This window comes from Ischnura elegans, chromosome 2 (genome assembly GCF_921293095.1).
Source record: "Ischnura elegans chromosome 2, ioIscEleg1.1, whole genome shotgun sequence".
NCBI lineage: Eukaryota > Metazoa > Arthropoda > Insecta > Odonata > Coenagrionidae > Ischnura > Ischnura elegans.
Genome location: NC_060247.1, coordinates 89,989,464 through 90,006,163, shown reverse-complemented (window position 1 = coordinate 90,006,163; position 16,700 = coordinate 89,989,464). Strand labels below are relative to the sequence as shown.

The 16,700-nt window shown below is 37.5% G+C and overlaps 1 protein-coding gene across 4 annotated transcripts in view; it reads left to right on the top strand.

The window, feature by feature from the left end:
• Positions 1-16,700, top strand: part of LOC124154156 (CB1 cannabinoid receptor-interacting protein 1-like) — a 189,601-nt gene that overhangs the window by 153,366 nt on the left and 19,535 nt on the right. For 3 of the 4 annotated variants that reach the window (XM_046527695.1, XM_046527694.1, XM_046527693.1), the window contains exon 3: positions 8,388-8,548. In XM_046527695.1, the coding sequence (XP_046383651.1) occupies positions 8,388-8,548 (161 nt within the window). Of the gene's footprint in view, positions 1-8,387; positions 8,549-8,966; positions 9,235-16,700 lie in introns of those variants that run through there. The other variant, XM_046527696.1, reaches the window with a different exon arrangement.

Below are 16,700 nucleotides of genomic sequence, written 5' to 3'. Positions count from 1 at the left end.
GTCGAACCTATGGTTATCCAATGCCCTAATGCGTACACGGGGAGGAACGTATGGTAAACGAGTAAAGACATGGTAATCTGTATGTCAAAGTAGAACTGAGGGTATGATACACGTTTTTAAAAATGTAGAAGTTCCCATGGAAATACCTCCGTTAAGACGGCCAAGGGCTCCACTCCAGGGTGTCATAAAACGACCGTTTTCGAAATTAGAATCCTGAGGGTCAGGGATCGGTGATTGAAGAAGTTATAAGGGTCTCAGCTGGTATCTTTCTGGTAGGTCTTTTTGTATGAGTCCCAGGAAAACAACTCACTTTGTCGAGGTTTGAACGCTTTTAATAGAAGCATAGTCTTCGAGCGTATCCGATGATAACGAAATGAACTTCGATGATACGTGCAAGTACATCGCATGAAAAACCTCCACTGTCTTCACCATAGACCATTTGAGAATCGGTGTCTTGAAGCAAAACATAAAAACGGTGAATGTTGAGCGTTAAAACCCATACAGCTTCAATAACCTTACCGCGGCGCGGCTAATCCAACTCCCGACGCGCGGAGAAGAACCCTGCCGCGCGATCGAAAAATCAATGTAATTTCCGGCGACGCAAACTTATTTCAAAGAAAACTAAATAAAGACCTCAAGAAATTTTCAAACAATGCTCTCATATAAGTTACTCTGCGCGACCTTGCCGAAAACCTATTTGAAACTCTACCTAAATGTAAAACTTCGTCGAAAAACAGTATCCGCCATTTTGTTACTGCACGGTAAGATTTTATGGGCTGTATTCTTTAAGATTACGGAAAATTAAAGAAAAAACACCATGCTAACAGATTATGTGGTTTTTTATTCGGCAAGAATCCACCCATAACTTCACAATTCACTTACTTTGGAAGATTTTCAGAGAAAATTGAAGACGGGCGTTTTTATGGAAATTTGCTCACGTTTGAGCCTCTGTATCTCAGTAAAGGGTAGGATCTATGTCAAATGAAGTACATATCAATAAATTTCAATCGTTTTTGAGTATACCTGCGAAGTTTCAAGTTTATAACTCAAAAAAAGCCATTTTGTAATTTTGTCCGGCTTTTTCCGATTTCCGCCCACTGTGCTAAGCTTCCTTAGTAGCACGCTTTGGCATACAATAGGCGAAGATTTTAGGGAGCTGAGTATTCATTGCTATGATTTCTCTTCACACACTTAGCTCACCTCCATTCTTTTGCAGGCCACAATAGACGCAGAAAGTCTGGGTTTAATAGAATCAGGCTCATTGGTAGGAAGAGTAAAGATGGGCAGCAATTATTTTTAAGTGCCCCTTATAGCCGAGGAAGAAGTCATTACGGACGAGGTGATAGGAATAGCCCCACAGGCAGGGGCGCAACTAGATATTAAGGCTAGGGGGGTTTCGGGTGTAAAACATTGGGGTGTCTGAGGGTGTGGAATACCCGCCAGGGTAAGCGGAAGGTGCGAGGACAATCCCCTAGAAAAATTTTCAGATGAATGGTTCAAAATGGTGAGTTTTAGGGCCTTCTGAGGGATATTTTATTAATATCTAGACTATTCTCTGAGTGATATTAATCCAATAAGGTGAAATGGATTAAACTTAAAAATTTCTCTGAGCTCTGTGGGGGTTTTATCCCCCAAAACCCCCTCCTCGCTGCGCCACTGCCCACAGGGACACTTCATTGAGGTCATAATCGTTTTATTTCTTGCGCTTTGCTCATTTTTCCGTCTAAATTGGAGGAAATAGGAATAGGATGAAAATGGTATCTATGAATACTTGAAACAATCTTGACTAATTAATGAAAATTTTCATTCAGTAGTGGTTCTTTGCTATGGTATTAGGACGGGTGCTATAAGCACAAAAAATCCAGAACTCAACTCTAAAGGACCTGCGCGATTAATTTTCGCATTTTCCTGAATTTGTTTATTTCCACAAAATTGTGCAATTTACCTCAATTATCTCTATATATCGAGAACGAACTCTCTGTGGCCGCCTCGGTGAGCGTGTGCGAGATAGAAGGTATAACCCGAATTTTTCCTTCTGTTCTTCACATATATTTCCGAAGGTCTCCGACTGCTTCAGATATACCGAATGTCAGCGAACTAAGGAGGCCAGCTGCATGACTTCCAAGCGGTCGGAAGACAGAATAGCATTCATTCGAGGGAAAACCCCTTCGCAGGCCCTTAAGTATGCCTGCTTCCGCCCCCACGCTTTTTCACTCCGGGGGTTGTTTAGGTGCTTAAAGCAGAGATCCGAACGCCGCGACGATCTAATAATATTGCGAATTTTTGTTGCAATTGAATTACTACAAAAGGTGTATCATTTGTTTTAACGGCCTGAATTTCGGGAAAAAAATTCAATGCGGGAAATTTTTGTGAAATTTCTTCGCCCTGTGAAATAAGGTTTGCAATAATTTATTGACAACATCGTGCAATTGTTTAACTTCCATACTAAAAAAATTCTGAGGGGTTTGGAGGCCTACTGTGCGCTGGCTAGAAATGCGAAAGCTGGGTGAATCGCCAAGGTCGGCCTGCTCCTTAATCCAGTGGCGGATACATATGGGGGGCGCAGGGGGCGCGCGCTGCCCCCTTGCGGAGCCACCTGCATTGACTAACATTGTAGAACCACAATTGTAACTTTTTTATATCATAAGAAAGAATTATCTTGTATATGGGTAAAATCAGCTTAAATGAAACTTTCTCCAACTTTGAATGCGACTTATTTTTCATTCCGATAAAAGTATAGGTGGCTCAAGAAATATTTTGCGCCCTCCCTTTGAGTTTTTTCTCTATCCGCTACTGTCTTAATCTGGTTTCCTCCAACAACGAATTGCTGCCAAGGGGCCTTAATGGGAGGAGTTCAGGTTTTATGTACCCTTGCATCCCCCTACCCTTAGCACATAAATTTTCAAGCATATAGAAAGAATTTTAAACGAGTAATACGACACCAAAAATGTCACCATCACAAAACACGTCACCGGTCGAGCGGGAGGAATGGGTCCGCTTAAGTTATTAAGTCCGCAATCCGTTCTTAAGTACTGTAATCTTATACTGAACATACTGAACTACCAGATTGCTCGAGTACATACTGCACTATTTTGACCTCCTATGCCATATCAAATGCTACGGTAAGAAATTCTGTAATCCTTGAAGCAGGTTGTTTTCTGAGAAACAAACGATCGTTTGGCAAGAATATTAATGCTTCCTCTGTCAAAAGTCTGTGCGAGCAACAGCCTGCGCATGACGTCTCCTCTAAACGCCCGAGCGAGCACAAAGTTCTCGCAAAAAAATCGAAGCTGGAGACGAATGGAAAAAATATTCAATTTCACCCTTCGATAGAAAATACATCGATTTCACCACTCCAATCCTCTATGTTATTTCTACTGTATAGGTACCTTTTTCTTAACCTTTGCGCAACCAAACTCTACAAATGAGGTACCAAAATGCACAGAATTTATCAGAGAGCATGCGACGGCATATCTTACTTCCTAAATATTGCTATTGTTTCCTAAAATTTGTTTTTAAATAATTAAAAAAAATTAAAAACAAAAAACAAAAAAAGACAAAAAACCGGTAAATATTCCTGACGTTAACGGCGCAAAAACTGATACATTTGTTCATTTGCAACAATATCTCGCATTCTTTAAATAACTTTTATCAAAATGCGGCTGATTCCACATTCAAGTCTCCTGTTGATACGTAAGTATATGAGTCATCAAGTGCGTTTAACAGAGGATAGTGTAATTACTTCCAATGTTGTGTTTAAAGAGGTCCTCTGACCTCAATTTGTACATGAACATCCCAATTAAATTTGTACATAAGACCCTGCCTTTTTTTTCTACATTTTAAAATTAGAAACGCGCCTATCCCTCTGTGGACCTGCATTGAAAAGAGCGGGCGCAGCACTCTCGTACACTTATATTTTTTTAGTCCGATTCAAAGGATAGAATCACTGTAGCTTATCGAAAAAATTCGGTACCGGAAACCAATGCCAAAATCCTAAGTTAAGTCGTATTTAAGAATAAAGTTGCCTCTATATCGACGTAATACAGGATTTCTGAAGAAATTGTGGACGATTTGTTTTTCTCTTAAAAAATTATATATCGCAAAAACACCGGGTGAATTGCTGATATGAAAACCTAAAACTAATTTGGTCCAAGTTAGAGTAGTGTCTAAGGGCTAAACCCAGCGAGTTGCTACACCCTCGAACATGTTTGTAGGATTTCGCCTTCAGTGAACGCCCCTCTACCTCGCCAAAAATAAGTGTTTGCATATGACCTAATGAAAATCATACCCTTTTCCACAAACCCCCCCCCCCCCATATTTCTAGCCCTAGCCACCCTCTATCTCGGTTCCAATATTACCTCAAAGTAGGCAAATGCCACAGGCTGGGTTAAAAAATCATCTTTGAAAAAGTCAACAGGAGAGGTGACATCAAGTTTCCTGGCAATTGCTGCACACAAAGTCCCTGTATGCCTACTTAACATGATATTAAACATATCTATCCAAGATGGCCTAGCAAGAACAGCTGACTGATGGTTTATAAAAAAAACAAAAGTTATAACTACGGTCATAAAAATCAGTAAACGGTTAGATATTTAAAAAAGCTAAAGCATTATAAAGATTAATATACACTATACAGAAAATTCACATCAAATACAAGCATATTAGATACACCCATGAATAAAAGCAGATGTTATTAGGCAGAGACATAGGCAGCCAGGCAACATGGCCAAGGCAAAAGACCCCCCCACAAATTTTTGAGGGGGTACAGCTCTTTCAAACGAACTCCTAAAATTATTCAAGTAATATCACCAGACTAGCCAGCAGTGTGCCTTTATGGAGTTGTGCAGCATCGGTGTGCATGAATTTCAGGGAGGAAATATTATTTGCCCAGACCAGGATCTGAACCCGGATCTCCCAAATTCACCCCAGGTGTTATATTATTTAAACTACCACAGTACCTTCTTCCCTTGGAGAGTTTTTTCGGCTTTGGAAGACAAGATGGTTTATGCTGTCAGACATGCAATGTCTAAGGGCATCATGCACATAGCTAAAGCCAGAACTTAGAATGATAGGGTATTCACAGTGGCGCCGACTCCATGGGGCCTGAGGGGGCCCGAGCCCCCTCAAAAATTCGTTTTGGGTGTGAGCAGTGGCGGCGCGTGCGTATACGCATGTTAGCAAGTGCAAACCCAAAGATGAATAAATTATAAAAGAAAACTATTCCTTTGCAACGCGAAGGATAAAAGTACAGTCTGCATATGCAAGAAACATGGGCCTCCGAACGCTACAGCTATCTCCTTTTCGAATTCACTGCTCTACAAGTGTGCGATCCCGTGGCATCATGCCGGGCGCATTTTCGGTCTGTGCGATCGCTTGAGGGAGCTCTGTCGGGACGAGGTAAGCGGGGGGGTATGTGCTGTTCAAAGGGGCGATGGGAGCAGACTCAAAACCATGCGAATGCGCACGCGCAATACAATTAAATCATCCTATATCTGCTCTAATGCACACCCTAGATAAATTACCACCAGCCGCCACTGGGTGTGAGGAAAAAATGTGTCAGGCTTGTCGATTTTTCCTGGAGTGTCCAGATATCGAGATTCGAGTAATCAGGCTTCTAATGTTGACCATATGACTCTTCTAAAATGCTTAAAAAACTTAAAACTAACTACTTATAAGCACTATAAATTGCAACCTTTAGGGTACAATACATATTGTACCCTATTCCATTCCTTTAATGCAGTGATGAATGGAATCATACATACTTACCCACCTGTATTGCTGATACCAATCTACAAAAATGTTGAGCTCATTATACAAAGCACCATCAGGAGTTTCCTAGGCAGCCAAAACTTTCTGATGTGGTCCACTGAGCTTCAATAGTCATTGATAGTGAGAAAAATGTTTGACTTTGAGTGCAGAGGAGTGAGTTCTGGGTCCACTTCTATGTTGCAAATTTCTAGTCTGCTATGACCATGGTAATTCATCACCGCTCATGCTTCCAACTCGACATCTGACATGGTGTGATCCCTGCATGGTTGGAAAAATGCACATGGTTTAGCCATAAGCGGATCATAAAACTTACAGGCACTTGTATGGAGGTCATGTAAAGAAAAAGAACAGCCATAATTCTGAGATGACTTAAATTTTCCGAATATGAAATTTCATGGCCTATTTACTTAAAGAAGTATGAATGTCACTAATGAAATACATGACAATGAAGTAGGGGTAGACAGGGGCGCAGCTAGGAATAGGGTGGTTTCCTATTATTTTTTTATTGCCTAAATCGAAAGATTATTACTCCTGGAGTACGTATTTCACGCTTTTAGATTTTTAAATGACGATATCTATTTTTCGCGATCAAATGAAAAGTGAAAAATTTCAAGCGCGCGAAAACGCGACGCGTAAGTAGGAATGAAGGGAAAAAGTCCGTACGACGCATTTCTGATTCCCCCTCCCGCCTGGTAGGTGACCTTGATCGAGGCTCTGAGCGCTGATAGGACGCAGGATGCTAACGGGTAGCTGAGTACCTTCCTGTCTGGTAGCGCATGGCTTAAAAAAGGTTTGTTAATACCTTATCAAGCGAAGAAAACTTTCCGACCTCAGCCAGTTTTAATAGGTGATTATTAAGACATGTTTCCCTGAGCTCTGTGACTCATGCATGCATTGGTAACCTCTGACGATGCATAACTCCTATCCTCTCGTGTAGAAACTAGGTCCCTGTGACGTCACGTGGAGTGGAATCGCATGGGCGCCAATCTGGCCTTTTTCAAATGAGGATAAAATTTGACCCTTGCCATTCGTCTAAACCGGTATTTCAAAAACCAAATAATTTGTGTATTATGAATACACTAATGGTGGGTAACGAATCGCCATCAATGCCTTTTGTTTTCTTTGATGAAGGAAACTACCCTATTAGGGCTAGGGGGGGTTTTAGGTGCAAAACACTGGGAGGTCCGGGGGCCCTCCCCTCGAAACATTTTCAGATAAATGGTTCCAAATGGTGAGTTTTACGGCATTCTGAGGGATATTTTATTAATGTTTACACTTTTCTATCAGTAATATTAATCCAATTAAGTGAAATTGATTAAACTTAAAAATTTTCTGAGCTCTAGGGGGGGTTTTATCCCCCAAAACCCCTCCCTTGCTGCACCACTGGGGGTAGATGCATAGTTTTCCGTTGTCTAGATGATGTCTCCATGCTTCTGGGTTTCACCAGCTCAAGAAAATCCACACGGTGAAACCCAGAAGCATGGAGACAACAGTAGGGGTATATTGGTCACCATAGTCAGTTCAAAATATTTTTGCAGGTGAGGGGGTGGAGATTAAGCAAGTGAAAGTAAGCGGAGGGAAAGTTTCTCAGCATGTGACTTCCCCATAGCCAATGAGATGGCAAGAGGTACAGCCTAGGGCCTAAGAAATTCAGTCCCTCATATACCTCTCTCCTGTTAACTTCATGAGTCAACTAGAAATGTTGTTAAACCACAGATTTACCAATAATGCTCTCGCAACTTTGCCACTTTTCAATCTGGACCCAAAGGGCAAGTATGCCCTTCACCTTGGGCAAAAATGTTACAGGTCGGAAATGTCTTTGAGACGTCTACATGTTGCATGAGATCAATATGAATCACAAGATGTCCCTGAGATGTCTCAGAGATATTTGATGTCATGTGGGATTGTGCATGGCCGAGACTCTGCCATCAATTCTACACAATGGCAATTATAGAAAAAACTCAAGGGGGCAGTGCAAAGCTATCTTGAGCTCCCTTTACTTTTATCGTAATAAAAAAAATAATCACATACAAAGTATAAGAAAGTTTCACTAAAGTTGATTATACATAAGTATATATGTACAACAGGGGCGCAGCTAGGAATTAAGACTGAGAGGGGGTTTAGGTGCAACTAATACCGGGGTGTGTGGGGGTATGGAATACCCACCAAGATAAGCGGTAGGTGCAAGATTAATAAATTTCGGAATTTTAAGATAAATGGTTCAAAATGGTGAGTTTTACGGCTTTGCTTTCTGAGGGATATTTTATTAATCCTTAAACTATTCTTTCAGTAACATCAATCCAATTAAGTAAAATGAATTAAACTTAAAAATTTCTCTGAGCTCTGGGGGTAGAGGGGGGGGTTTATCCCCCAAAACCCCCACCTCGCTGTGCCACTGATGTACAAAACAATGCCATCTTATGATACAAAAAAGTTACAATTGTTATTCTGCAATGTTCAGCAATGTGGGCGGCCCCAAGAGGGGGGCGGACACCCCCAATGCTCCCCACATATATCCGCCACCGATTCTATATCAAGAGGTGTATGAGATAAAGAGGTTCAATACATGGAAGTACATATTATTGTAGCACTCCTGTGACTTGGTGATCTTTTTTCAGGTACGGGAAGCAGGAGACGTATGTACGTGCCTTCAAGTAAAAGTCTACCGGGCAGATGACCAGCAGCACTCGGAGTGGGGGAACCGTTTACATTGCATAGAGCTTGACTGCAGCACGGCCCGAGGGGAGCGAGCCGTCACAGTGAACAGGGAGACGTACAGGTATACAAGTTCGAACGAGATCCAGAAGATGCAGGATACATTCCAAATAGCTTGAAAGGGAGAAATGTACTGAAAATTGCTCTTCCAAAATCAATAAGACTATACATCCCCCATGAGGCTGATTCATTTGCTGAGTAGGAATAAGGCCTCCTTTTCAGAACTAGATTATCTAAGATCACAATACACTTAGTTATTGTGGCAGTACATAGTGCCTTTCTTTGGCGGTACTAATGTGAAACAAGGGTGACAATGATGGAGTATGTACTGATAATGGCATTACTCTGATGACCTTGTCCCATTACTTACAATATGTCATCCAGCTTACTTGTAAATTTTTACGGAAAACATTTGATTTTTGAATGAAAATGTGGTAATTGTGGGAGAGGATCATATACTAAACAAATTAATTTTTGAATAGGTACCATCCAGAAAGAGTCATAACTCGTCCAAAGTAGGTGCAGTAATTGGACCAATTTTTAAATTACACACACGAAGCTACCTCTTTTCTGCTTCTCAAATTGTTAAGCCAACTGGTATTTTTACAACGCAAGGGCCCTGGAAGCTACTTTATTGAATCTCATTTTAAAAATGTAATTTGTTTGAGTCTAGGGACTTGTCTATGGAATTTTGTTTTTATCAACTTTGTATGAAATACATTAATATTCTCAATTGAAATAAATTTTAATTTATGAAATTTGGCTGTTTTTTTCTAGATGTGATCTATAACTTAAGAGTCAAAGTAATAAGTAGTTTCTAACTCATATTCATGAGATAGTAATTATCTCAGTTGTCTAGTTATCAATAATTCATAAGTGATCACATTAAGGGGAAGTCATTGCCTAATATAATACTCAATTCTTTTGATATCATTCATATTACAAAAAGCCAAAATTATTCCCTAGTCGCTTGACTCTATCTATAACTTATTATCAAGTTGATTAACTCTAACCAGTTTCAGCGGTATGTTATATTTGTAGTTGATAATTCATACTCACTAAATCAAATAAGATTTTGAAAAAACTAACCTTTAAATGAAATTAATACTAGCAATTGATATTAATAAAATTATTAAAATTAAATTCTTCAATGCAAACTTCCCCAAGTGCAAGTGCGTTTCCCATTATCGCAAGAACATTTGGACTACATTAGTTAAAATAGTCCTCCTTCTGATGCCAAGTTTAATGAATAACTTTCTATTTAACCCTTGTGTAACCAGTATAAGTAGCTACATCAATATTTATATTACTATCACATGCATGCTAGAATTTTAGGAAAAAAAAGAGCTTCGATTTTGTCAATGACTGCATTGCTTAGTAATTAATTAAGGGGCATTGTTAAGAAAAATAATTTTGGACAGAAAATTTAAATGACTCAACACTTTTTAGGTATGAGGAATACCCTTACATGAGAGCATCGGACACACTGAGCATCTTAATATCATCATTATTTAGTAATGCAAAATTCAGCAGGAAAAATATCTTAAGACAAATGGAAAATAAAAATGATAAATTGTTGAGAAACAATATGGGCCAGCAAACAAGCGGCTCCATCTGTCTCCATTTACTGGATGAGTTACACAGGTGCACAATCAAAGATAGTAAGTCGACAGCTTAGATAGAAATTTTTTTCAAATCTCCAAGCTGCCTAACAATTATAAGCACATATCACACAACATTTTCATTAATTAGGCAGCTGTTCATTTAAAGCGATTCCATTGCAAGTGATGTAGTAAATTTGGTATGGCTAGTTATTTTTTCAGGTAACATACTACTTGGAATATTGATATAAAAATGCTGATTGCATCCTTTACTCACTCAGCAATTTCATCCTGCCATCTCCATCAATATGTACAGTAATATTTATTCATCCAAATACCTGCCAACTCCTACCATCTACCGTAGCGCTGATGCCTTATTTATTATTCATGCACTTATGAAGTAGCTACCTATTTAATGTTGAATTCATCCATGCTGAAAGTAAAACATTGACTAAGCATAGACTAGGCAAGTTTATTGGAGTTCTGTGCCCCAATGCTTCACATCAAATTTGATTGATGAATTTTATTACTATCTACCTGAATATTCATTTGAGTGTAATTGCAGAGATAACCAAAACATCCCTACAACGGTCACATACAATACCTACCTAAGGTAGGTGACATGAATTTATATATAATACAAAGCTGTTCCATATTTTAAAAAGAGATTCTCTTGCTAGAATGCTAGAGCATAGTAACACATAGAGAGATTTTAAAGATATGGTGCAGCCAAATGGAGCACTTCTCAATCTGAGATATCTATATGAGTGGCTGAGTGATTTACCACAAGCATTTTTCAGAATTAATAAACTCACCTGAGGACTTGAAAAGAAAAAAAGAATCTAATATTCATGGTTAATATATGCAGAAATTAATTCCATTAATGAATTGACACTTGACATGACACTTAATCGCAAAATTGGGCCATTCACTGTGGCCTACTCAGGTTGGTATCTTGCAATATATCCATTTGGGGATACCCTTGGAATTACCGCTGAGCAATCTACTTTTATTAGCTTGTTAAATCCATACAAGAAGATGGACCCACACTCAATTAAATGTTCATACCAGAATTCAAGAAAAATGTAAGTTTTTAATTATACTGATTTCATAACTGCAAAACATTGCCTGGTCTATATAGGTAGAGTTTCTATGGTAATGAAACCAGTCATGAATAAAATTTAAAATTTTGTAGGATTCCAAATTATTTTCCTTGTGAAAAAAATGGGTACTTCAATGCAAAAAATGGAAAGATTCAAATAATAAGTGCAAACAAATATTAAAATGTTACTGAGGTACAAAACTGTACCAAATCTTATAACCCTTATTCATATGCAACACTTCATGCAATGCCAACTTTCCATGCGATGTTTACAGGGTAGATGGGCCACAACAGAATTAACAAGAGAAATAATGCTTTCAAGGCATATTTTATCAGTAAATAATTTACAAGTTTTTCACTTCATCAAAATCTATTTTTTGGTATTTCAACACAATTAGTAATAAAATGAATTATTTGATGAAAATATGCATAACTAAAAATGTACGAGGACATGCACCCATTATAACTATACTAGCCTAAAAAAATCACAAATTCCACATGGGGTATACCATAGACATGTAAACAATTGTTTTATAAATCAAGTTAAAGCAAAAATGGAGAAATAGGAGATTGATTTGCAGCAAAAATCTAGTTTCAAAATAGATTTCACACAAAAATTAGGGGATAGGAGTGTTGGAACTACAGGTATCTCATTTGCCAGGAAGGGGTGGGGGGTAAGACACCTACCTTTAGAAGGTGTGTACTACAGGAAAATGTATTTTAATCAACAGTAACTATTTATTGAATTCAAGTCTGAAAAATAGGAAAGGCAAATCACTTAATGCACCTAGATGTAAGCCAACATAATCAAAATTTACTCTATTCATGAACCATCAATTAAGATAACATCTAATACAACCTAATCCATTGTCAAATAATTAAAGGAATCCAGATGCAATATCATTATTTCAGATTTCATACAATTGGGCCGCCATTATCCATTAGTTTGAACGCCTGCCTATAACTTCCCTAGCCAGCCCACCCAATCAATCGCCTGATCTCCCTTTCCTAGTTCTACCCTACTCTACATATTCTCCCTTTCCTATCTTTCTATATCTCAAAACAACTCCTTTTTCAACCAACAAAATGGGCGCAAAAGATGCGGAGAAATGATAACATAGTAACTGAAGTATATATTGCTATGAAAACTATCAAGAATTTTGTATCAGTCTCTCTCGACTAATCTTTTGAGCTTTCCCCACCATTACAATGGATAATCAAAGCACTCTTGTATTCTTTGATTGCAAATTTACACAAACTACAGATCTCTACTACACAACAAATTCACAAATAATAAATAAATAGATTGCCTCAAATAAAATATTCAACTTAAAATCTGTGTTCTTTCAGCTTTCACTCATGCAAGCCTGCAATAGCCAACAGAGTTGCTTCAAACAGACACCACTTTATGGATATATGCTGAATTAGAACCTTTCCATGAATCTATCTTTTTATGGTGATTATTTTCCTACCAAGAATACTGACAGATGAGGATTTCATGTTTCTTCTCAAAAAAAATCCCCCATTCGAGCTAGGTTCTACAGAAAAACATCACATACTTTCAGATTATCCATATTCTAATGCATGATTTTTAACAATAAACCTATATTTAGATCAAATTACCATCAGGCCTTAGTTTTTGCTATTAATTTCAATAAAAAGAAGCTTTTTCACCAGAAGAAAATCAAATAAAATAGGCAAAAAAATTATGTCTTCAAATTTTTTAAACAGCAGCTGAAAGAAATCATAAAGGCAAAAGATTGTCATTGAATCATCGCACTTGATTAACATATTTACCCACATATACAGGCAATCAAATTATGCCATTAAATAATTTTACTAGAAAAATATGCAAATACCATAATCCAGCACTCCTATTCCATTTCAAGGTCTAAAAAATAAGATATAAGATAAAACGGTTCTCATCAAGAAAAATTCAGGCTAATTTTTTTAAACCACTTTAACATATGCACCATTAGGAAGGGCAGAGGAAGAAGAGTTGCAAGAAACCCTGGGATTATATAAGCTGCTCTTAACGAAGGTCACCAAGGAGACCGTGGCATAATGTCCCATCTGACGGTCAAAGTGCTGTACGTGCTTGAAGAGCCCTCCTCAAAGCAATCAAGCATGGATCAAGTCATCAAAGAAAAATCTCCAGCACTGCTAGGATTTGAACCCAGGCCCACAGGGTGGGGGCCAACAATCATGTAGTTGCATCAACCCTAATTCCAGTCGAGAAAACGAAAAATGCTAAATGCCATGAATGGAAGAAAAATCTATATGCTGTCAAGTTCATGTCTTCCTGGAGAGGAACAAGACAGCCCTCAACACAACCTAGGCCCAAATAGAGCCACCTGCACTGACAGAGAGTAAACATAAAATGTGCAAAAATGGATCTTTGACACGAGGTATGAAGAAGCCACCTGGAATACTAGAAAAATTGTCATCAATTGAGATGATCCAACATGAAAGACATGCTGAAGTGTGTATATTCATCTTTATTTCCACCAAAGTTTATCAGTAGCTTTTTCAGATGATAAAATGCAACAATGGGGCTGGTGAGTAGGTAACTGAATTTCTTGACACTTGTGCATGTGTATTCTCTTTCATTCAATGCAAACAAAACAGGAAAATATTAGGCCGGAAAAAGCCACGGTTAAACATATACTATGATAATATAGAATTCAAAGAACAGGAGCAAGTGGGATATCACACACATAAATGCTTCCTCAAATAGGTTTAATAGAAGTATGTAATTACAAGGTAAATACTTACTTGTGTGATTAAAAGAATTGATTTTTGCTTTTACATAGTTTCTAATTTTTTTCAAAACTAATGGAAAAACTTGGCAAGCAAAAGATATATGAACTTAAATTTTCTTTCTCACATCCAATGAATTGATATTATATGCTTTTTTCAAACTTATAGAGTCAACTCATCATTACAACTTCAACGAATCTTATTATCCTTCCCACAGTTGCTTATGGGAAGTAGTATTTGCGGCAAATAAACTCAACATTTACAATTATCAAGAGGCACATAGCCAGAAATTTATTTGGGAGAGCTAAGTCTAACGTAAGTCAGCCACCCCCTTTCAATCAAAATTGTACAAACTCCATTGGCATAAAACAATTTCTTGAGAGACTTACTCCAAATTGTAGAATTATGAATGTAACTACAAATTAGTTTTTACATACATGATCATATGCTGGCTAATGTCGTTTTTAATCAGTCACCCAGTATTTCTCGAAAATTCAAAAATATTTCAGGGGAGGTGGTTGAGTAGGTGATCATGACCCTATAGCACCCTCCCGTTATGTAAATACTTACTTGTGTGATTAAAAGAATTGATTTTTGCTCTTATATAGTTTCTAATTTTTAACCTATAACACTTTGAGTGCCGGCCGCTAATTTCAATGCCCTACCGAAAAATCCAGCCATTTTTGCTAAATTCGCAATTTTTTTTTAAAACATTAGCATCAAGAGTATACATATTTATATCGATGCGTATTTCAATAAAAATGGACTTTGCTCTTCTTTATGAATGAGTTGAATAACATTATTGCCAATTTTTAATTAGATAACTTAATGATGAAAACCTACTGTTTTTGAAAAATGAAAAAAGTTGCAACATACATATGATGTACCGCCGTAACATGGTCAGTAATTTTTTTATTACGCTCAATTTGAACTATTTAAAGCATGGAAATCATAAAAAAGCATTGTTCCAAGCAATGCATTATAAACCCTTAATGACAAAAAGGGTCACTGCTACCTCAATCAACGATTCTTTCCTCCAAAGAATTTTCACGCAAAGTGGCCTAAGATAAGAATGCCGGTAGCTACAGAGGACTTTTCATCCTCAAGTACACATAACGTGAATTCTTTTTCCATTGAGCAGTTGATTTTTGAAATAACAGAACCACTAAGCAGTAAACTGGAAAAGTGCCATGGGTGAAATATTACGGCTTCACGCAAACAAAGCCAATTAAATGGAAAGACGTAACATTACGTCCATGGCAATCTTCAGAAAGATTAAAAGGACGTAATATTACGTCCATGGCACGCAAAGAGTTAATCGATGCAATTTAGGGTTTCTCACATGAATGGCACAAGTTGCGTCCATGGTAAAAATTTTTGGGAAGACATTTGAAAATTACATTTGATAATATTCAGTAAACTATAGCTTTAGGGTGGATGCACCATCATCATAGGATGGAGGTCGTTCACCCTCAAAAAAATTAAACCATTAGATATAGATAGGGCTAGCATGAAAAAATAGACAATCCAGTTCTGAGGAGCATGGCTTTGCAAATTGAACTAAATTAAAAAGAATCTAACTTGGCTTTTCTAGTAATTATTGCCATTTAATAATTTATAATTTATTTATAGCAATATTTATTAAGTTATTTATGCTTACACATCCGTTAAAAATAACTAAGGCACTAAAATTTGACAACATGCAAGATAATAGCATGTAATAAAATTAATAACTGTGAATACCTGAAATGACACGATTAAATAGTAAAAAAATGAAAATTGCCTTTGGAATGGAATTTACCTGGGAAACAAATTATTAAAAGCCCAAAAGTAGACCAAAAAAAATGAAGAAAAACAAGAGGCTTCAGCAATTTCAAAGGAAATTGAATTTCACGGATCAGTGCCTTTCATAATCATTGCTAGTGTTGGAAACCATACACAGAAGGAAAAAGCACCAAAGGAATGAAAAATTTCTCAAGGGATCCCTATTCCTTTCAAATCTTCCAACGATTTGGTCAAACGCAGGTCATAAGCTCTCAAGAACCAGAACTTCAGTGTGAACACCTGAACACTTATGAAGATCCAGGACATTATTTTCCTAACTAAGACTAAGGCTGGATTCCAAGCAACAAGATTGAAGATGTCTCATCCATTAAATTTTGACTGAAGAATCAGGTTCATAAAAATCATCTGAGCTCCGAAAATGAAGTGCAACTGAAAGCTGTAATTAACCACAAAAGAGAAAAATTCTGGAACAGCTAAACATGGTATAAGAATTCAGTGAGCAGCTAATATATCAGGAAAATCAAAATGCCGTTGATGAAATTAAGGTGCCAGCTATTTGTTTTAAATGTAGCTCACTAAGCATGAAGGATACATGCTAATAAAAAATTGAGAGAGGGAACAAGAGCGTGGGGTTATTGAATGAATTTGAAGAAAGAAAAACATGCATTCTTCCGGCAAATGGTGCAGTGACTAGGTAAGTGAACTATCTTCAAATTTTGACAGTTGAAACCTCAGGTAAGTTAATGCCATTTTATAGAATGTACTCATGGAATTTGTATCATATATATGTCAATTAAATAAAAACAAATATTCCCAACAGGCATTGTTGATGATGCTGAATATCTTCTACCAGAACAGCATATGAGCAGACACCACAAAGAATTTTGTACCCAATGCCTTGTTCTTCAAGAATTTGAAAATCATGCTTGGCACAGCCCTGCACCCCTTTTGGGCAATTACTGGAGAAC